At 40.8% G+C, this 23,037-nt stretch overlaps 1 protein-coding gene across 1 annotated transcript in view; it reads right to left on the bottom strand.

The window, feature by feature from the left end:
- The window catches only part of LOC124722185 (dynein axonemal heavy chain 7-like), a 913,348-nt gene that overhangs the window by 192,643 nt on the left and 697,668 nt on the right, over positions 1-23,037 (bottom strand). The window contains exon 28 of the mRNA XM_047247384.1: positions 13,627-13,832. Coding sequence (XP_047103340.1) covers positions 13,627-13,832 — 206 coding nt within the window. The remainder of the gene's footprint in view (positions 1-13,626; positions 13,833-23,037) is intronic.

Here is a 23,037-nt window from a genome sequence, read left to right as displayed (position 1 = left end):
TGCTGAAGGCAGGTATTAATGATATGGGCCTGAAATTTGAAACCTCTTCCTTGGATCCTTTTTTATGCACTGGTTTAATTGTGCTCCATTTCAATACATTTGGAAATGTATGTTCTCTAATACTGCAGTTTACCAGGTGGGTGATTATTTTAACTAATTCCTTATTACATTTTTTAATCACGATACTACTCAAACCATCCCATCCAGATGAGTACTTATTCTTTAGGTTATTTATTATCCTGCCTATTTCTTTTTCACTTACTTGTTTGAATTCAAAAGGTGGCTCTTCAAAGGGGCAGAGCTTTACCTCACTACTCACAGTTGTGTTATTAACTGGACTAACAGCTGCAGATATAAAGTATTTATTGAAAACATTGCAGACATTATTAGGATCTTTAATTGTGTTTCCTTCATGTCTTATATTTACAGTTTCAGTTTCTGGCTTCAGTGTGGCTTTGCGCAATTGAGGTCTTGGCTATATTGTCTGACTGAGCTAATTCACTGCTGTATATCTGTTTTCTTAGATTTGAAAGGTCTTTCTTAAAGATTTTCTTGGCTTCATTGTGCTTGGCCTTAAAAACCTGCAGGTTTGTTGACTTGTGTAACACATCCAGGTCCTGGATGTTTTGCCTGAGTTTTATCATATTTGCTGGAAGTATCAGTCTGTTGGTTTTTGCACTTTGGTTATGGGTGAACACTCTTTTGTATTTTTTTAACAGGGCAGCATCTGTCAAAGTGTCTTAGCATAGTATCATAGAATTTGGCCCACTTGTTTTCAGATCCTTCAGTCTGGTAAACCAGATCCCAGTCCTCTATAGCTAATTTATTTCTTAGGGCAAGGATGTTACCCTCTTTTAGGATTCTTTTATTTGCGGTAACTTTTGTCATTTTTGGGATGCTTGTGTTTACATACTCTACAAGCTGGCATTTGTGGTCAGAGTAGTGAAAATCCATATTCCAGCACCTAACACTGTCTTTAATATGTTTACATAGTATAACATAATCAATTCTGCTAGATGTGGACTTTGTTACCCTGGTATCACTATTTACTACATTTATGAGATTATATGGGTTAAGAGTATCTATTAACTTCATATTACACAAACTGGAAGATTTTGCCTCAATATTCAGATCACCAAGTATAGTTAGGTCACTGGGACCACAACGTCCCACTACTCTACTAAATATGTCTATGAAGCTAACTACATCAGCCTTTGGTGGATGATAAATCCCAATAACTTTATGTTTTCTCATAACCTCTCTACACTCTTTGGCGTGGACTTCGATGCCTGTCACTTCAATCAAGCCTTCTTTGTTGTACTGGTCTAGATAGTTTAATTTCTTGTACTCAAGATTCTCACTAATGTAAACTGCCACACCACCACCCTTATGTTGCTGTCTACAATAACTATTTGCTAAGGAGTAGCCCTCTAGTTTACAGTAAATAATTTCATCAGATTTTAATCCATGCTCAGTTAGCACTACTATATGAGGTGACTGTTCATTTACAAAAACCTGTAATATATTAAGCTTATTTCTAAGGTACTGTGTGTTTAGGTGCATGAGCCTTAGTGGTATTTTTAACTGGTCACTCTGATTATCTTCCTTTAAAACGCACTGAGTTGGTTCACTAACAGTTGGCTTTAAATGTAATAGTTCCCCTTCCTGTAATATACTAAGCACTTCACTTGCTCCCTTTGCTTCTGGCACTATGCAGTGATTTTTTTCAGTTTGTGTCATTAAACCTGGATCGTATCTTTGTCCGGTGTTTATATTCCTCTCACTATTGTCACACTGGTATTTAAGCTGGACAGTTTTACTTACATCTTTTTCCATGTTCTCTTTCTGCTTACTCGGTACCATAAAAAATCCTCACTTAGTGTAGCAGGTCTCCTAGTCCTCAGGCATCTGTCTTGATTGGAAGCTGCTTCTGCTGTTGATCTCCCAGGCCTCAGGTACCTCTTCTGTGTGGTTGCTGTTGCTGGTGGCTCCTGTGCACCCCAACTTGGTGACTGCCCTTCTTTGTTAGCTGCTGCAGCTAATGACCTTTGTATATTTTCCTCACATGCATTTTCATTGCCTTGAGGTAGTATTATGGGGTCTGCTGTTCTGGATGCTGTTGCTGATGACGATAGCTCTGCTGATGATTGTGGTGATTCTGCTGCTATTGGTTTATCTGACACTGTTGCTGAGAATATCTGAGCCTTTGATGCTGCTACTGGTGTTTGTTGCAGCTCTACTGCAGATAATGATGGTTCCACTGTTACAGACAACTCTTGTTTTGGCGGAATTGGGATTGGAGACACTTCCATTACAGATGACTCATTAATAAATTTAAGTATTTCGGCACTAATAATCTTTTTCCCTTTTACGTTCATGTGGACACCATGTCTTGTGAAGTGCTCTCTGTGAACACTGTTTATCTCTACGAAGGTCGTATTCTGGAAACCTCGACATATTTTCTCAAATAGCCTGTTTGCTGTAACAATCTCGACGTTTACGCACGAGTTTTCCATCAGATCGTGTCTCCTGGGGATGTTAACAATGTAGAAATGCACTCGAGGCATCCTTTTGATTGTTTCCTTTAGGATTTTCATTGCACGCCAAGTTTCATTACAGTAAACATCATTTGCGCCTCCTATTATGATGCAGCTGTTACCCGTCGTTAATATGTTGTCACTGTTTTTCAGAATTTCGCATAATGGCGTGCCTAGTTTGATGATGCCTGTTACATTAAGGTCTGGGTGATTTCTTCTCATAATTTCCGTAACTCCTCTCCCATGACTATCTGCAACAATATATGTCTGTTGCTTGTATCCTTGCTTATGCATAACGTGGTTGTTTACTTTTTTTTCTTTACGAATATTTACCTTGTGTTTTTCTCCATTTAATCCACTTGTATATTTTTGTGTGGATAGATTGTTCATATTTTTATCCATAGATGCACTATTAACTCTTTCTTTTCTAGTGTTTAATTCACGACCTATCCATATCATTCTCTTCTAGGATATCTAAGTTGGCAAAGAGTAAACCCTTTGGCAGACTTAACTCGTGCATGCCAAAATTATCTATGCTCGCCAGAATTACCATTTGTTTCCTGTACACATAGTATGCTTTGATGTACAAAACATTTATAGGTGAATATACATGAAATAACTTTACTTTTAAAGGAAGCTGTCAAACAGAAAATGGCTGTGTTGTCTATAATGTACTAATATAAGATTCTTAATAGTATCAGTACAATTTAAGAAACATACATATATAGTGAGCTTTAAGAAATGTGTTTAGCATTATTGCTGCAACATAATATTTAGAAAGGATATGGTGACTTTTCTGATGCTTTCTTTTTCAAAAGTTATGCATTAAATAACCATTTTGTATGACAGTGTGGCAACAGAAAGGGGTTATGGAAAGTAGAGCTCAGATGTATAGCATTTAGCTGCAACAGTACAGGTAGTTGGGAATTATGGATTAAATGGATATCCATAGCATTTAGTCGTAATGGTATGTGTAGTTGGGGATTATGGATTAAATGAAAATGCATGCAGATAAATGTGCCTAAGCCAACATGCCGAAAATAAATATAAAAGTGATAAAACTTTTGGCTACAGGAACAGTATTTTCTAACAAATTTGAAAATGATTTGAAAGAGGATATTCTAACATTTGAAGAGATATGATGTTTGGTTTAAGGAAATATATTTCAGACTCTGTGTGGAAACCACCACAGAAACTGATTCAAGAAACAGAGGAATGGTATTGTAAGTTGTGTGAGGAATGTTGAATATAAAAAATTATCGCTTAGGGAGAGGATGGTACAATTTATGCACCAACTGGTACAAATTAGGAAACCAGAGTTCTAATTTGTACCACTTGGAAATGCTTAGAAAATGGAGAGCAGAATTCTCAGAATTTCCATCGTTTGAATCAGATACCAAGGACAACAACTTATAGTTGAGGATAGCAATGTTTAAATAATTTTGTAACTTACTACTCAAAAGTGGTACAATTTAGGCAACTCTCCCCTAATACTTGGCTTGGTAGGTCAATACCCACACTTACTCAGACTAGTTTTACCATACCTCTTGGTACTTTTTAATGCAGATTGGTCTTAAGTGCATATATCTGCAGTTTATTTGGTACCACCTTCAAAATTGCTGAATCTTGCAGTGATGTAGAACTTGCAGCAGTCATGCGCAGTTCATACAATGTCACACTGAGTTTGATTTTATACTGCAAAAAATCAATTTTTATGCGATGCTTACCCAGAAATTTAAGCCCTTTGCCAAGCAGTGTTATTCCTAGTTATGTCACATCATTCATACCCCACAGAATCTATAATGTGGAGATTCAGTTCTTCCTACCTAAGAGCTCCAGACCAACAATCACCAAATAAGCCCGTGTATCTACCAAAAATTTATGTTCCACTCCACTTACTGAGTCAAAAAAGCAGAATTCCATCTTTGGATACATTTTTGCAGTATTCTGTGTTACTAGAAATGCCATCTCATGGTTGAGGCATTTCCTTTGTTGTTTAACAAACTCCTGTCATTATGTTGTCTATCCTGTTTTCTACTTCGACGCTCACACAGCTGGTGCCTACTTCCTCACAATTGTAACATTTGGATTGGCAGCATTGCTTCTTAATGTGACCTGCATGCCAACACCTATAACACTTTACCTCCAAGGAGAACACAGTTCAGTCATCTCATCCTTTGGTAAAAATGTCGATTTCCTCAAGCTTTGTGGCAACACTGATACTATCAGCTAAATCATGTATGTTTTGTATTCTTACCTTTCTCAATATGTCAGCTGGAGGTCCCTACAAAAATCCATTCAATGCTCTGTTTTCTCCCTCCTGCAGAATAACTGTCTGTTTCCATATGCTGCATCAGTTCATAGGTTTGCATGTTAATTTTTCTAATTCTATCTGAAAATGCTTCTGCTGATTTATTGCACTTTTGTAACTAACCATTTAGACCATTCCCAAAAAAATTTCACACTGTTCTGCTTGTGGTACTATTGGTAATGTATTTAGCTAGCTGTTCAAACGTCTATGCTTGTTTTCATCCTTTGTGGTACATGGAACATGACTGCACAACACCTACCAGCCGCAAGCTAGTCACATACAAGCACATCTGATCTGACAAATGACCTAATTTAGTGGCAGCCTTCAAATAATTAATAAATCCTTGGTTGATTTCCCTGAAAAAGGAGCCATTAAACTAGCTGCTACAGGATCTGCTGAAGGGAGAAATACATATGACAAGGTTTTTGCCTCTGCTGGCTTGGAATGTACACAGCCACTATTGGCTTGTTAAGTGTCTACCTGTTTGCAACACAGCATTACTTTCTAACAGTGTGGCTACTTGCCCCTTCAAAAGCTGAACTGCTTCATGTATCACTGCTGCATGCATTTCTGGCATTTGTGTAGACTCCATTTGATAAATGTAAGAATTATGATGGGATGTGGGTGCAAATACACATCCAAAGACACTAGAAAACTAATCTTTATGCATTATTATGCCCCACTGAGATTTAGTACACTGCCATGTTTCATGGCTAACCCTTCTACAAGTATCACACACAACCAGCATTGCCTTTGTGCACGGAAATTAATCATAACCAGACAAATTACAATATTGGCATCTAACACGCCATACAAATCCCCTTGAATTGTGGAAGGTCAGCAGGTTCCTGTGGCTTCATAAAAGTCACTTTCATACTGCAGTGAATATTCTATTTAATATTCATGGCTGAATACACAAAACAAATGCCAACCAAAGATGCACTCACCAACTCACAGAACTGGATTGATAGCACTGCCAGTCAAATGGTGAGTGGCAACAGGGCAATCCAATGACCAATCAGAGTGCGTGGTGCAAAGTTTCTGTAGTTTAAAAATGATGCTTTGTTGACCTACACAACATTAGTAAGTTTGGTTCCTACTGGCATCAGCTATCCAGGGTTAAAATTTCGTGACACAATTTTTCTCCACCCTGTATACTGTCTAATTCAAACAGGCATTGTACAATCATCACTATGCACTAAACATGATGGGAGATCCATGACAGTTGAAACAAGCTGAGTCAACAAGCTGCCTTCAACAGACTGCTGCCTTCACTAAGTCTGAATTGCTGCTGGCTTGGTGCCTTTCCACCAATGGGTCTTCCACTAGGTAACTCATCTGCTGCTGTTCACCTACTTGTGTACTGAGCCTGGGCCATAAAGCTGCTCAATTGTCACTGCCTGACTGGGTTAAAACTGTCACTATTCACCACTCTGTACAGGCACATGTCACTGCCACTGTACATGCTGGGGGCTGTAGGTCAGCCATCTTGTGTAAGAACCTCTGATACTTTGCTGACTGCACCTATCTGCTGGTAACTGCAATACCTGAGAGAACATGTCATGCACTATCTGTACAAAGAGCAGCTGCTGACACCTGCATGCCAGGGCCACTGCTCCTGCAGTGTCTTCACAGCTTTAGTTGTTGTGGAATAAAGGGAAAAGGTATTATTCAGTAGTACTATTTACATGTTTGACTACCTCCTGACAGCGGCCATCACACGACTGCAGCCATACCCTGTGTGGTAAACAGTAGACATTCTGACCTATCACTGTCAGCCACTCCACCCACCTTCACAGCCATGCACCCCTAACAGCTACATTATGTACCTTCTGTAACCATTTACAGAATGACCTAGGAAGAATTGTCAATATTCAGGGATATGACAGAAACAATCATTCTAAGCGAAATAGTCTCGTAAACATGGGCTCTAAAATCAATACCTTAAGAGCTATGTGTGAGCTTTGCTAATATGAAACACACATCTTCTACTGAATCAGTGCTTATAGTCCTCAAGGCATGCACTTTAGAGCTGATGATTAATGGACATTTTTTACTTGTTTTGGTCCATACAACCTCTGAAAATGAAAAAAGCAAAGAGCTCGCTGTAGGAGAGTTTTGTTTCATAGTATTTAAGATGGAGAACTGGTATAGCTATTAATGTACACATTTTAGACCACATGTTTTTGCTTCAAATGATCATTCCTGTCATATCCCTGAATACTGACCATTCCATCTGGGATACCCTGTGTTCTTGATTGGATTGGAACTTTCAAGGTAAGCTCTTTGACTGTCAGCAGTGATTCTAAAACCTGTAATTAGAGCTTGTGACTTCCTTTATCTTCTAGCTGTGGGGTCATTTCTCAATTCTTTGTATATGGAATGATTCAGGAAATCACTCATTTTGAATTCATACACTGTACTGTCCATGATTACTGTGAGATTTCTGTTGTATTCCTGTAAAATAAAAACCTCTTTACTGTTCCTGTAACTAATTAGGGCAACTCTTTTTTCATGTCAGGTTGAGACAGTTTCTGGAGTGACACTGTGAATGATTGTATGATGTCTTTTGCATGAATACACTTGAAACCAATTTGGTCTTCCCTCTTCCATGTAATGTGAATTTGACTCATTACATTTTTGTGTCAAACAAAATGATACACAACAGTATGCTAAGTGAGAAAATAATGACTGTCCACATTATAACCAACAACATACCACCTGTAAAGCACCTGGTCAAAAAGCTGTAGTCTGGAAGATCTGTGTTGGTCTAGTGCCTAGCAATCTATGTACCTTTTAGGTTCTGCATCTTCAAAGTCCAACCACATCATCGGCATCTATAAATCATGTCTGTTCTTACCTACAGGACAGCTAACAGCACATTTTCCGCCAGCATATGAATTCTGAGAATGATTTTGCTACAAAAATAATACTCTGAGAAAGTTGTTACACTCATAAATAAATCATGAAGAAATCTAGCGTAAGCTTAATATATTGAAACTTCAAATGATGCCCTTGCAGAATGATATCTGATGGGATTTTACTTCTCTCCTAACTGTTAGAACTCATAAATTCATCAGGTCCTAATTTTCCTCTGGCTTTAAACATCACCTTGGACTCATCTATCTCTTTGGAAAAAGGAGTCTCTGCTGCTGCAAAATAAGCAGTATTTTTGCTTAAGACACAGTTCCTCTCTATCTGCCAGCCTTTGAACTTTCTAAGCACCACAACTTTACCTGCACCCCAATGACGTGCATTATCTCAGGCACCACTGTCCCAGTCGGTGACAATGCTGGAGCCCACTCACTCCTGGTACTCATGAATTTTGTTGATCAACTGAATTAAAACTATTCATCTCATGATTCAGTGCTCAGATCATGTTGCTGTATTCATCAAAATTATTACAGTACAAATCTCTATACAACTAGATATGCTTATACTTGCTCCATTCTTTCTTTCATTATTTTAATGTACCCCACCATGGGTAAGAAGTACAGTGAGTGTGGATATTGGGCACACATAACACTACCATGTCTGAGAGTGGTGTACCACTGAATAAAAAAACTGTTAGGCAGCACATATGTAGTCACCTAGCAGATAATCTGTGTTGGCATATTCCCCACAGTGTGAGACAACTGGTTTCTTTTCTTTGGCATGATCACAATAAATTTACAATTTTTCGACACTTAACTGATTCACTCAATGCATAGGCAAGTTTTCACATTTGAAGATAATACTTGCTTTTCTAAAATAAAGGCTTAATCACACTGGTAGTGCAATGCACTGCTTATGCAGCTTCTGAAACATCTAAGATAAGATAAGAGAGCAACAGGTAGTTGTTCTCCTGTTCCTTTGTCTGTTTTGTTTACACTGTACCACATAGTTCATTGTTTAGCCAGCACAAAAACCTATCATCTAATAATGTAAATATATTTGTCCATCTGCATTATGCTACAGCCAACCAGTACCTTCAGTATGAAAACACAACATTTATTCACTCTTGAACTAAGTCATAATGTAAGTTCTTATACTTATCTGGCAATCCATTGTCATCTCATAGAATCGAGTGTAATACCAGTAGTTTGCATCTTCCCAACACAATATTTTTACTTCATAACTTGGTGTTTTCATCAGGTGTTTCCTAAGACAGGTCACTTTTCTGACGAATTGTTTATGCCTGGGAGGTGCCTGGTGTTCACTATGCCGTCCTCACAAAATGTGGCTCTTTCTTGTGGTGGTCTCCATCTCCAGGCATTCCTTCTTCTGACAGTGCCCATTGTGGGTGCCTTGATGCTGTAGACATTCTTCATGCTGTTTGCAACCACTGCAACTTTCACTTGTGGCCATGTCATCTTGCTGGCATTTTGAATTCTGTGTACGCCTGTAAGGTGTGCTACCAGTGGCATCGGGCTGCTGTTGGCGTTGCATATTATGTCTGTGCATGCTGCAGCAATCTCTTGTGGTGCTAGCAGCCTTCTGGTGTTCCTTATTATGTCTACTCCCAGCTTATGGGGTGCCCAAAGTTTCATGTGGTTGATGTTGTTCTTTGTCTTGTTTGTGACCAGTGAGACTGTCTCCCAAGGAGGTAGTTACTGCCTGGTGCTTTGTATGAGGTCTGGTCATGTTAATTATATTACGGTCATCTGAGGTTCATTACCAGAGAAGGGAACTTCTTTCTGGGGTTACTGTAATAGTTCAAAAGCTCTAAAACAAAATGATTGTACCGCATTGCTGGCTTGGAGGCCACATCCAGGGAAGTTCGGCCACCAAGTGCGAGTCTTATTTCAGTTGACGCCACATTGGGCAACTCGTGTGCCAGTGATGAGGATGAAATGATGATGAGGGCAACACAACACCCAGTCCACGAGCAGAGAAAATCTCCAACCTGGCCAGGAATTGAACCTGGGCCCACTGCATGGGAGGCAAGCATGTTGCCATTCAGCTAAGCAGGCGAACTCCAAAGCTGTATTCCACATCATACTAAGTTAGTATTTTGTTGATCAGGTTCCCCACCATCTTGATTTCAGTAGATTCATTGATGACACTATTTCAGAATCTAAGGGTTAGAGCCAGGATCCTGGTTTTGTCACAATTTAAGGTGCTTTTAAGTTCCAAGCTATGTTCTGTTATTGATGATATAGTGGTCTGCCATAGCATGATGCATCTTTCGCTCTTTGGTGTTCCTTACATCTTATGTCCACTGTTCTGGTGATTTGATCAATGTAAGACATACCAAATTCACAAGTTATATGGTAAACACCAGGTTTTCTTAACTCTCAGTCATTCTTGACTGTTCCACAAGGGCCCTGATATTGCTGGGTGGGCAGAACTCACTTTTGATTTTGTGTGTCTTCAGGATTTTGCTGACCTTAGCAGAGATTGGCTCTGCATATGGTAGAAAGGCGTCCTTCATGGTCTTTTCTAGTTGTTACTCTTCCATTGTACCAGGTCTGGCAGGATGGAATGCTTTGTGGATGTCCCTGGTTCAATATCCATTGTCCGTGAACATTTTTAGATGTTCTAACTCCGTTTTCAAACTGTCGTGGCCAGAGATTTTCTTGGCTTGATGTACAAGTGTTTTGAGCACCACAGTCTTCTGTGCTGCGAGACAGAAGCTGTCAGCCTGTAGATATAAGCTGACGTGTTGATCTCCTACACACACTGTGGCCAAATGTGCCATGTAGCTTACACTATGGCATTCAGGAATGGGAGTTGAACACCATTCTCTAGTTCCGTGATGATCCTAATCTTGGGAGTTCTTTAGTTCATATGGTCCAGGAACTCATCCAGTCTTTTCTGTCTATGTGGCCAGATGAAAAATATTTCATCAACATATCTGAATAGACATGTTGACAGATAGGCAGCAGTTGTAAGGGTCTCATCTTCAGATTTCCCCATAAACAGATTTGCCACTGCTGAGATAAGAGGCTACCCATCACTGCACATTCAGTCTGCTCATAGAACTGGCTTCCACATAGGAAGTAAGTAAATGTTAAAATATTCTTAAAAAGACTCAGAAGAGCTCCATCAACTCTCTCACTGATCAAATTGAATGCATCCTGAAGTGGTACCGTGGTGAATAGAGAAACAATGTCAAAGATGACCATGATGTCTGAGCTCAAGAGTCATGTGTTTATGAGGCATTCAAGAAGTCTGAGTGTAGCAGATGTGATGGACATACTTTCCCACATATGATGCTAACATCTTATTACGGCACATGACTGTAGGGTAGGTAGCTACTTCAATATTGCTCATGATTGGACAAAGTGGTACGCCCTCTTTACAGATCTTGGGTAATCCATATAGTCTGGGTAGTGCTGGAGCCTTAGCTTTCAGTTGCTTGACAACTTTCTCAGGCCATCCTGTTTCCTTAAGAATGGCCTTGGTTTTTCTGTTCACTCTATTGGTGGTGTCCTTCTCTAGTGGACTGTAAGCAGGCTGCTATAAAAGTTGACAGATCTTTTGGTCATAGTTGGTCTTCTGCAATATCATCAATAGCAGAAAATTGTCTGATAAAACCAGGAGCTCAGCTCAAGCTTCCAGATTCTGAGATCGTGTCATCAATGAATCTGTTGAAATCAAGATGGCAGAGCACCTGCTCAGCCTGAAAGCAGCATGTTAGCTCAGTACCACATGGAATCCAGATTTGGAAATATTACAGAAACACCAGAAAAAAACATGATACCAGCTCAGTATGACATGGAATCCAGCTTTTGAACTACTACAGAAACATTGGAAATAAGTTCCCTTTCTGGTAATGAACTTCAGACAGCGAAGTGTCTAATTGATGGGTTCAGACCTCATACAGAGCAGAAGGTGGCAACTACCTCCTCAGTAGACAGATAGGGAAAAACAAGATAGCTGGAAACATCAACCACTTGAAGCCTCAGGCACCACACAACCTGGGAGCAGACATAATAGGGAACAGCAGACAGTGAATACTGCAGCATGCACAGATATAATATGCAACTCCAACAGCTGCCTGATGCCACATGTTGTGTCTTTCACATGTGCATACTGAATTCAAAGTGCCAGGAGGATGAAAGTTTTGATTCTCATAATGTGATTGTTTATCACACTTATCATACTGGTGAAGTAGTGATAATGACTTTGGTAGATTATATTATTATTCTGATAAGACGTTGACTCTCCACACTTGTAGGAGACTTAGGGCAGTGTTTTCATTTTGTTTGACTGACGTGGTGTATGTGAAAATATCTCTGTACCTGGTGATTGTTCTGTTTATTATCATCAATAGAGGTGACCTTGAACCACAAAAGAGCTCCATAGTATAAACAAAACACATTGAGCTTGCCAAAGTCCAAGAAGTGATTCTTCTTGGAGTTGCAGCTCTCTGGTTTGCCCTGGGACAGTCACATTGTGTGTCTATGTGACTCAGTAGCTGTGTGTGGCTCGACTGTGTGATTGTGCAACATAGGGCAGCAAAGACATAAGGCCCACCACAGGTAGCCCACTGTGCCTGCCCACTGCTCCCTAGCTTTGCTAGGTATGGCAGGTATATTTATGTAAACTGGATATGGCTGATAATATTAATAAAGCTGAGAGTGGTATATAACTGTGACCACATCCAGTCATGCTGCAGTCTGGCTCTGGCTGCTGCAAAGGCAACTGCATTGAACACAGCTACTGAGCTATGGCCTGCTATGGCTGCATTACTGTGCTACTGTATTCAACAGTATTCTGAACATTGAAGCTAATGGTGGTGCTCAACTAGATGTGGCAAGGAATAAACTGAAAGGAGTTGCCTCTAGAAAGTTGCCACTAGAGAAAGTAGTGAGGTCATGAACAGCAAAAAGAACATCTACAGCATTACAACAGAGCTAGAAACATGCCTGGCAGATGCTGACCTAATATGGAGCAGCATGGGATGGCCACCACTGGAGAATAGAGTCAGAACAGGCATAGATGGAACAGGGAACTCCAGGAGAAATACACCGCTGCAAGAAACAGCCACAGGAGGTGTGGACAGCATCGTGAACACCAGGCACTGCCCAGGCATGAATATGGGATCCAGTCAACATTGTGACCAGTCTCAGGAAACACCTCATGAAGACACCAAGTTACAACATTGAAATGTTATGTTGGGAAGATGGAGAACACCAGCAGTACATCCAATTATATGAGTCAAAATGGTTTAAGGAACACTCCACAAATATGAGGCTATCTGTGTGCTTCTGGCCTCAGTCCTGTTGAACTGATCTGGAATACTTTCAAGTGAGATATGCACAACTTGGACACAGTTCTCACCAATCTCTATGAATAATGGGGGACAGTTGAGCAATTATGAATTAGGTCATTTGCTTAACACTGTCAATGTCTCATGGATTACGTGACACAATGCATCATTGTTGTCAAAATTCAACAGATATATTACACTCTTTGAAAACAGTTTAAAAGCATTCTTTATCACTGATTTAAATGTATTTGGGTTTGCATGCTTGAGATACACAATCAGAATTCACATTTCATCATCAGAGATGAAAAACAAATTAAAATTTGGAGTGTTTGGTAGGTGATTAAGAAGAGACAGCACAAGTCTTCAGGGACCCCATAGTTAATATGTTTCTAGGTCCCATGTACCATGGATTCACATGTTGCTACCAGAGTGTTAAACAACCAAGTAAATTAAAAAAATTCACAACAGATAAATCATATTTTACACATTATCACAATGGACTGATAATTATGTATCTCATATAGTTCAGTGTTATTCACATAATAGCTTAAATGTAAATAAGAGAAATTACAGATACATACTTCTTTCCATGAGATGAAATGTACAGATTTATGAACCACTCCAGTGAAAACTGGTACATGTATTCAATATTTGGAAGATCACAAATGCAATAGTAAAGGAGAGCTGCATGATGAGCAACAGGTTGGTAACTCTGCCTGAAATTATCAATTCTTTTCTGAGTCTCCTTAGCTGCTATTTGTTTCACTGTAATTTCTTCAGACAGCACCTGGAACAACATCATACAAAATGATGAGGCATGAAATCAATAGCCTCTAGAGCAATAAACACTAAAAATAAAGTACAAATCGAGTACTCACTAAAAATTTTTTATTTCAAAATCGTAGTGTATTACAGAAGGAAGTGAGTCATGAGGCTTACTCACACACATTATCTCACACAAATAAAATTATACATTAATAGGCAAAAGCAGCCACCAGATGCTACATCTGTGGAAAAAAAAATAGCATCTGCTTAGAATGAATCCACTACTCTCTAATCTCTCTTTTCTACCTCTGTTTTTATCACTAATACTTCAAACAAAACATTTATGTGACTTTACACAGACTGTACAAACTAGCAAAGTCAAGATCTGCTTCATATAAACATTATAGTTATATGGAATTTATATCTTTCAGTTGAAATGCACACAATACACAGAATAATTTTCTGGGTACAGCTGAGTATATATGAGACACCTGCCACAACTAACAAAAGAAGCTATGGAAGTGAGACAGACTAGAGCCTACCGGGTGTTGTTACATCATGGTCATCTGCCTGCTAGTACAATTAGAACTGCTGCTGTGATGTCAGGTAGTTACCATATCATTGGGCAGCCAAGGGACTGGAGCTGGAATACCAATGCTGCAGCAGGAAGGCAGATCCACTGCAACATTTGTTACCTCATTACTTCACATCCAAGCCATGGTTTTGTTGTGGCTTACATGATAGAAACTGATGTAACAAAACAAGGACAGGCCAAGTCCATATAAATTATCATCTTTTTTTAGTCAAAGGTAGCACAGTCTGTCAGCTACCAGTACTGAGTGGGGACCTATGAGAGACTATGAGCCTACAAGTCTACACAGATCTATCAGTCGTTATCTCTGGACTCTGTCACTGCTAGCTGCAGCCCTTCTACTGAAACCAAGTACAATGCTGTCAACTTACCACCCTCCGTCTGGTGGGTCATCTGGGAGAATAATTCAGCTGCTACCAGCTCTTACCCTGATGGTTCACAGCTCAAGCCCTGACTGTTCATCCATTCAGTGGCCATCCCCTAAGCAGGCAGACTCCTTGCTGCCTGGCTCTGCTTGTGTGGGCAGTCACTACTGCTGCTGTGAGCCATCTCGTTCACCCTAGGTTCATCACATGATACTGCACATGCTACATCATGCACTGCTGGCCAGTCACTAGTCCGCATTACATGCCACCTCTCACTGCTGCAGTCATTGTCATGGCAGAATTGGTGCCATTGTTACCTCCATCTGCATGGCACTGCAAGCTGTCAAGCTGACAGCTGACAGCAGCCTCTACTTGCAGACTATACACAACTTACACACTTGGGATGCCAACCCTCTGAGTATCATCATGATGGTTGTAGTTGATTAAGCATAAGCAGATGCTTTAACATAGATGTTTGTATGACAACATGTTGAACAATTACCAGATATCCACTCATCATGCCATTGCTACCACATCTAGGGTAGTGGACCATTGGCATCCTAACTTCTCCCAAGCCACTTGCATTACCCAACATGGGGGTCTACCACTGCAGCCTCTGTCTACATTTTGATGGCAAAAGAAATTTGCCGGCCACCATCCCTGGGGAAGGCGGCTTTACCATTACTGGGAGTGCAATGTTTTTGTGTTTTTGTTTGATTGCAAGGGTCATGGTGAGCCAATGGGTTTCGGTCTGGTGTTTCTTTCCACTATGGGGAAAGTATGTGCAGACAGTGTTCTGGAAATTGTAGAATATGTGCATTACTTTGTTCGATTTGAATGGGCAACATATTTGGTTTCGAGGAACGAGTGTGGCTCATTGTGTTTAACCACTTTAAGTTGTAGTCATAAATATCCATGCAAACAGAAGTTTAATTTACAATGATGATGAGGTCCCATACTCCGAGGAGTGTAGAGGATGATGCATGAGACCAGAACTGCTGTACTAGGCAAGGTCCTAGTGGAGGTGGTTTGCCATTGCCTTATTTACAATAAAAAGTGTTATATTAATAGTATATTTAAGTGTGGCCGGCCAGGGTGGCCGAACAGTTCTAGGCGCTACAGTCTGGAATCGCGCTACTGCTACAGTCACAGGTTCGAATCCTGCCTCGGGCATGGATATGTGTGATGTCCTTAGGTTAGTTAGGTTTAAGTAGTTCTAAGTTTTAGGGGACTGATGACCTCAGAAGTTAAGTCCCATAGTGCTCAGAGCCATAGCCATTTAAGTGTGCTCATCACCATTTTATTATGTTCTGTTGTCATTTGTTGGGTTTTTGCGAAGTTATCAGAGGGTCAAACACGTCATTTTAAATACCACAGGGAGCTACACTGAATAAAATGTTGAAACTTTTTGCAGTCAAAGTGGCTCAGTTGCAAGCAGATAGTGGAAATATATCTAAGAAAATAAAAGCTGTGGAAGCAGACCAAGTGGATATAGCAAAGGGAGTAAAAGTTGCGAAGGAAAGGAAACTGAAGAAGCAGAGAAAATGTGAGTGGAATCTAGTTCTTGATGGGCTGAAATCACTAAGTATCTACCTTCAGCAGTAAAGAGTGCTAAGATTTTGAGGAAGCATGAGAGAGTAAGTGTTCATACAGAAGCTGAAAGCAAGTTGAAGGAAGTTAGTAGGGTGACTTTAATTGATATGAAAAGTTTAACATTGTGGAAGTTAAGAACACCAATGAACAATTATCAGGTCTGATATCTTGTGAAAATATGGAATCTAGCTGAAGTGTCAGAGGAAGTGATTGTGTGCTGTGCTGAAGTAAATGAGTGTGGGAGTAGCAACATGCATGATATTGATTTATGTGCAATAATGTTTATGCCATTGAGTGATATCTACATCTGCACCTTCATATATACTCTGCAAGCCATCATACAATGCATAGCAGGGGTGGGTAACATGTACCACTACTAGTCATTTCTTTTCATGTTCCATTCACAAACTGAGCAAGGGAATAATGACTGACTAAAAGCCTCCACATGAGACCTAATTTCTCTCATCATATCTTCATGGTTCTTATGTGAAATGTGCCTTGGTACCAGTAGAATGGATCCACATTAGGGCTCAAATGCTGATTCTCTGAATCTCTGCAATAGTGCCTTGTGAAAAGAGCATCATCATCTCTTCAGGGAATACTCAAATGCTGATTGAGTCTACTGGCAACAAATCTAGCTGCATGTCTCTGAATTACTTCAGTGTCTTCCTTCCTTCTTACCTGTTGGGGATCCCAAACACTTGAGCAATATTCAAGAATGGGCTGCACTTGTATGCTGTATGTGGTCTTCTTTACAGATGAATCACACTTTCCTAAACTACTCCCAAGAAACTGAAGTCCGCAACTTGCCTTCCTTATTACAGTCCTTTCCATTTCATATCTCTTTGTATTCACATTCTGTCTGGACTTAGTGACTTATTTATTTTCAGCTCTAACAGTTGCTTCTCTGTGCCAGGGATGCCTGTTTCTATAATGGTTCTTATCAAGGGGCTGTGGAGCCTGGTCCAGATGTGCAGGGATGTGCATGTGCCAATGATTTTTGTGTCATGAAGAGCGCCACTACAGACAGTGATACTACAGAGGATACACAGGAAGTTATTAATGATGTTATTTATATTGTGTATTTTCTGAATAATTAAGTAGTACAGGATAATTTGTTTCTGAATGATGCAGATTCTTTGCCACCTGTTATCGTGCTGCTTCCTTAGAAGTAAGGAGGGAGGAAGGATAGAAAGAGGAAAACTGCTTGTAAGGCTACAGATTCAGCAGAAAAGTCTGAGTCATTGCAGGAATGTGTGCTTGAGGATTAGAATAAAGTCAGTGATACCTGCAGTGTTATGGGTACTGAGGGTAAGAAAAAATGTCAGGTAATGGTTCGCCAGCAGTGCACAGTTGAACTTGTGGAGAAATTGTTGCAGCTGAAGAAGACCATTACAAATGCTACATTGTTGCAAAGATCCATTAGCTTGAAAGTAGAGCCAACTAAACTGCATATAACATACACTCCTGGAAATGGAAAAAAGAACACATTGACACCGGTGTGTCAGACCCACCATACTTGCTCCGGACACTGCAAGAGGGCTGTACAAGCAATGATCACACGCACAGCACAGCGGACACACCAGGAACCGCGGTGTTGGCCGTCGAATGGCGCTAGCTGCGCAGCTTTTGTGCACTGCCGCCGTCAGTGTCAGCCAGTTTGCCGTGGCATACGGAGCTCCATCGCAGTCTTTAACACTGGTAGCATGCCGCGACAGCGTGGACGTGAACCGTATGTGCAGTTGACGGACTTTGAGCGAGGGCGTATAGTGGGCATGCGGGAGGCCGGGTGGACGTACCGCCGAATTGCTCAACACGTGGGGCGTGAGGTCTCCACAGTACATCGATGTTGTCGCCAGTGGTCGGCGGAAGGTGCACGTGCCCGTCGACCTGGGACCGGACCGCAGCGACGCACGGATGCACGCCAAGACCGTAGGATCCTACGAAGTGCCGTAGGGGACCGCACCGCCACTTCCCAGCAAATTAGGGACACTGTTGCTCCTGGGGTATCGGCGAGGACCATTCGCAACCGTCTCCATGAAGCTGGGCTACGGTCCCGCACACCGTTAGGCCGTATTCTGCTCACGCCCCAACATCGTGCAGCCCGCCTCCAGTGGTGTCGCGACAGGCGTGAATGGAGGGACGAATGGAGACGTGTTGCCTTCAGCGATGAGAGTCGCTTCTGCCTTGGTGCCAATGATGGTCGTATGCGTGTTTGACACCGTGCAGGTGAGCGCCACAATCAGGACTGCATACGACCGAGGCACACAGGGCCAACACCCGGCATCATGGTGTGGGGAGCGATCTCCTACACTGGCCGTACACCACTGGTGATCGTCGAGGGGACACTGAATAGTGCACGGTACATCCAAACTGTCATCGAACCCATCGTTCTACCATTCCTAGACCGGCAAGGGAACTTGCTGTTCCAACAGGACAATGCACGTCCGCATGTATCCCGTGCCACCCAACGTGCTCTAGAAGGTGTAAGTCAACTACCCTGGCCAGCAAGATCTCCGGATCTGTCCCCCATTGAGCATGTTTGGGACTGGATGAAGCGTCGTCTCACGCGGTCTGCACGTCCAGCACGAACGCTGGTCCAACTGAGGCGCCAGGTGGAAATGGCATGGCAAGCCGTTCCACAAGACTACATCCAGCATCTCTACGATCGTCTCCATGGGAGAATAGCAGCCTGCATTGCTGCGAAAGGTGGATATACACTGTACTAGTGCCGACATTGTGCATGCTCTGTTGCCTGTGTCTATGTGTCTGTGGTTCTGTCAGTGTGATCATGTGATGTATCTGACCCCAGGAATGTGTCAATAAAGTTTCCCCTTCCTGGGACAATGAATTCACGGTGTTCTTATTTCAATTTCCAGGAGTGTAATTAAGATTCAGTTCACACACCAAAATGAAGCCGTTTAAAAAAAAAAAAAAAAAAAAAAACTTACAAGATGACATGACACTGCAAGACATAGTTAGTTTTTAATTAGTGTCAAAAAGAATGGAAGAAATGAAACTACTGACCTGTGTATTTTCAGTGTTATTACCAGACACAGAATTTGTAAGAGCATAGTCTCAAAGATGTATTTACTGAGGAAACATAAGGGTAACTTTTGTCTCAGAGACAAAGTTCTGGATGATGTGCCAAAGCAGTGAGTAAAGAAACCATCTGATAGACAACGGGAAATGTCAAGCACAAGAAGCAGATGAGTGGAACCATTTGCAGTGAAATGATTTGTTAAAGGAATTTCATAAGAAGGAAGAGCCTTGGTAATTTTATTTTACTAGTTTATTATATGACAGTTCAGCAGAGTGACGTTTGTGTGTGGAAACTAGAGAAATGGATTGGCTTATCTGTAGCAAGCAATAATTAGTTAAGTAAGAATTAGAAAAGAACAGACCTGATAAACAATGAAAAATGCTAAACACAAGAAGAAATTGAGCAGGATGATTTGCCTTTATGTGACTGCTGAGAAATTGGTTGAGAGAGAAGAAGTCAATGACATTATTGTATAAGTCTGTAAGTGATGGTACAGTGCAACCATATAATTGTAGAGAAACAAAAAAAAGTCCAGTAGAGTGCTTATAGAAAATATCTTTCAAAGATAAGAAAAGCCAATGAACATTGATGTTTAAACTCTAGTAGTGTAAGAATGGAAACTGAATGCACTTTATATAATTGTCACCTTGTAGAATATGTATTGAGGCATTATAGAACTACCAGGAGATGGATCCAGAGGACTAGATCTCCTGAAGGAGGGAGACACATTGCATAGCAAAATACTTTGCTGTGCATAGTTGAGTAAATCTGAGATACCTGCCACAGCTACAGAATTGAGTCAGACCAGAATTGACCAGATACTGTTATGAGAGGGTCTGCCTGCTAATTCAACAAGAACTGCTGCTATGATTCCAGGCAATTACCACCATACTTCAGGTGCTGCCAGCTTTTATATTGGTGGTCCACAGCTCAGGCTCAGACCATTCAGTCATTTTGCTACCATCCCCTGAGCAGACAAACTCCTTGCTACCTGGCTCTGCTTGTGTTGGCAGTCCCTAGTGCTGCAGTGGGCAATCTTATTCACCCTAGGTTAAGGACATGATTCTGTGCACCTCAGAATACTATGTCATGGGCTGCTGGGCAGTCACTAGTCTGCATTATCTGGCAACTCCCCCTGTTGCACTTAGATTCATGGCAGAATCGTTGCTGTTTTTACTTCTGGCTGCATGACACCACAAACTGTCAGACTGACAGCAGACAGCAGCATCTACTTGCAGGCCATAGACAGGTTACACACTTAGAGTGTTAACCACTCTGAGTATCATTGTGATTACTGTAGTTGATGAACAATATATGCATGTTTTAACAAAGATGTTTCTATGCCAACATGTCAAGAGACATAAATGATGTAGGCTACAAATGACAGATTAATCATAATATGACAGCTATGGTTTGAGATGAACGTTACTCCATTCATACAGTTCCATCACCCTATCAAGACATCCATGCTATGAAGTGTTGGAATAACACATGCACTCTTTGAAGTGTTGGAATGACGTTGGTGTGCAAAAAACACTCATAGCAATTACCAGTGATGGTGGAGGTAACAAGATAAACAGAACTCACCTTCCCCCTCCCCCCCAAAAAAAAGTATTGCCTCACAATAAACAATGCCATCAACCTGCACCACAGACATTCACCTTTGTAGACTGAAATGATAATGGTTGATGTGCATGTGGATTTTCCCTTGTCCATATTCTGCAGCAGTTCTGCACATTGGCATGGTCTTGGAGATAGAGATGGGCTTTGTCTATCGACAGAACATTCCAAGACCATTCATTGTCCACCTCCATGTGAATAAGAAATTCCAGAGTCAACATTTATCTTGCTGGCATTTCAGCAGGAAGCAACTCCTGAACATGGATGATTCTGTATGGATAGCAATCCAGGATGTCTCATAGGGTTTTATTGACTAAGCTCATAGACATGTCCAATATTTGGGCAAATCCCCAGGTACTGCATGTTTGCATATCACTGCTCAATCCCTCCTGAAATGCTGTGGTCACATCTTCAACAGACGTAGGATCAGCTACTTTGCTCTCTATGTCACATTACACTTCAAAAGAAACTGTCTTTTTGAATTTTGTAAGCTTTTCTCTATATCCTTAGCAGACCTTGGACCAATGCCTTTTTTCATATCCTTGAGTGTCCAGAACTTCTGCAGGGTTACTGGTGCACAGTCACCGTTCTCGTAAAAGAGCTTTACCCGCAGTGCGTGATCCTTCATGGAGACAATCATTTTAGGCATCTCGGATACAAACTGAGGAACAGCCAGTGCCATACATCTGTTGGTGTGCATATTCTGATGTCTACAGTGGTCAAATTTCCGTAAATTTTTTTTTCTTTTTTTTTTTTCTATGACATTTCCCCCTGAATCAATAATATGCTCTTCAAACTTGTCATCATTCTGAGCAGTGGCTCTCTTTCTACAGTGTTCTGAAACTGAAACTTTAATCATGGACACTATGTACAAAATATGTCATACATCATAATTAATTATAAGAAACATAAAATTTGTGTGTGAATATGAAACCAAAGCCCTTAATTTACTGGAAATGCAGAAGAAAAACAAAGTTACAACTGTTAAGATAAAACTGTAGCTCAACAGAAAATAAATAAAGACAAATGATTTACACACGTGTATCAGGAAAACTGTTGCACACTACAATTGCCTATACAAGGTGTACATAAAGTCTGGGAACACTTTCAATTATTTATTGCATAAGAACTAAACATTGTATAGATGTCATACATATTGCACTTTGAAGACAAACTCTGAAAATGTTTTTTACAAGCATTCAATCTGCAAACCATGAGTGTGCCAGCAGATGTCAATATGGTAACTGATTTCTTGCCATACTTGTCCCAGCATGGCATTGTCGACTGTGGCAGTCACTTCCTGTATTCTCTCCTGGAGTTCTGCTACATCACATTGTAGAGGCAATATATACACCAGATCTTTAATGTGTCCCCACAGAAAAAAAGTAACACAGAGTGAGATCTGGTGATTGGGCAGGCCATTTCATGAAACAGCTGTCCTCTTCTGTAGCATGGCCGATCCATAAATGCAGCAGCTCTGTCTTCAGGTGCCCACAAACTTCACGATGAAAATGAGGTGGAGCCCCATCCTGCTGAAAGATGAACAGAGATTCCAATTGCATTTGAGGCATCAGCCATAGCTCCAACATGCCCAAGTAGGAATTTCCAATGACAGTGCTCTCAATGAAGAAGAATGGCCCATACAGTTTTCAATGTTAGAAGGCACAAAAAATATTTACCTTTGGGGAATCACACTCAAATTTATTGCATTCATGTGGATGTTTTGTACCCCAGATTTGACAATTATGCCTGTTCACTTTCCCCTTGGTGTGAAAAGTGGCTTCGTTGCTAAAAATTAAATGATCAACAATGCCATCCCCATCTTCATTCAATTGTTGGAACTGCAAACAAAACTCAAAATGCTTGTCTTTGTAGTTGTCATTGAGCATCTGCACTAGTTCCAGTTGGAATGGTTTCATAGACTACTTCTGTTGCAGAGTTTTCCACACTGTCATTGGAGCCATTTCGAGTTCACAGGATACACGACACACTGATTTCTTTGGACTCCTTATGA

The sequence above is a fragment of the Schistocerca piceifrons genome, chromosome X (assembly GCF_021461385.2).
Source record: "Schistocerca piceifrons isolate TAMUIC-IGC-003096 chromosome X, iqSchPice1.1, whole genome shotgun sequence".
Taxonomy (NCBI): Eukaryota; Metazoa; Arthropoda; class Insecta; order Orthoptera; family Acrididae; genus Schistocerca; species Schistocerca piceifrons.
This window is presented reverse-complemented; position numbering and strand designations above follow the sequence as displayed.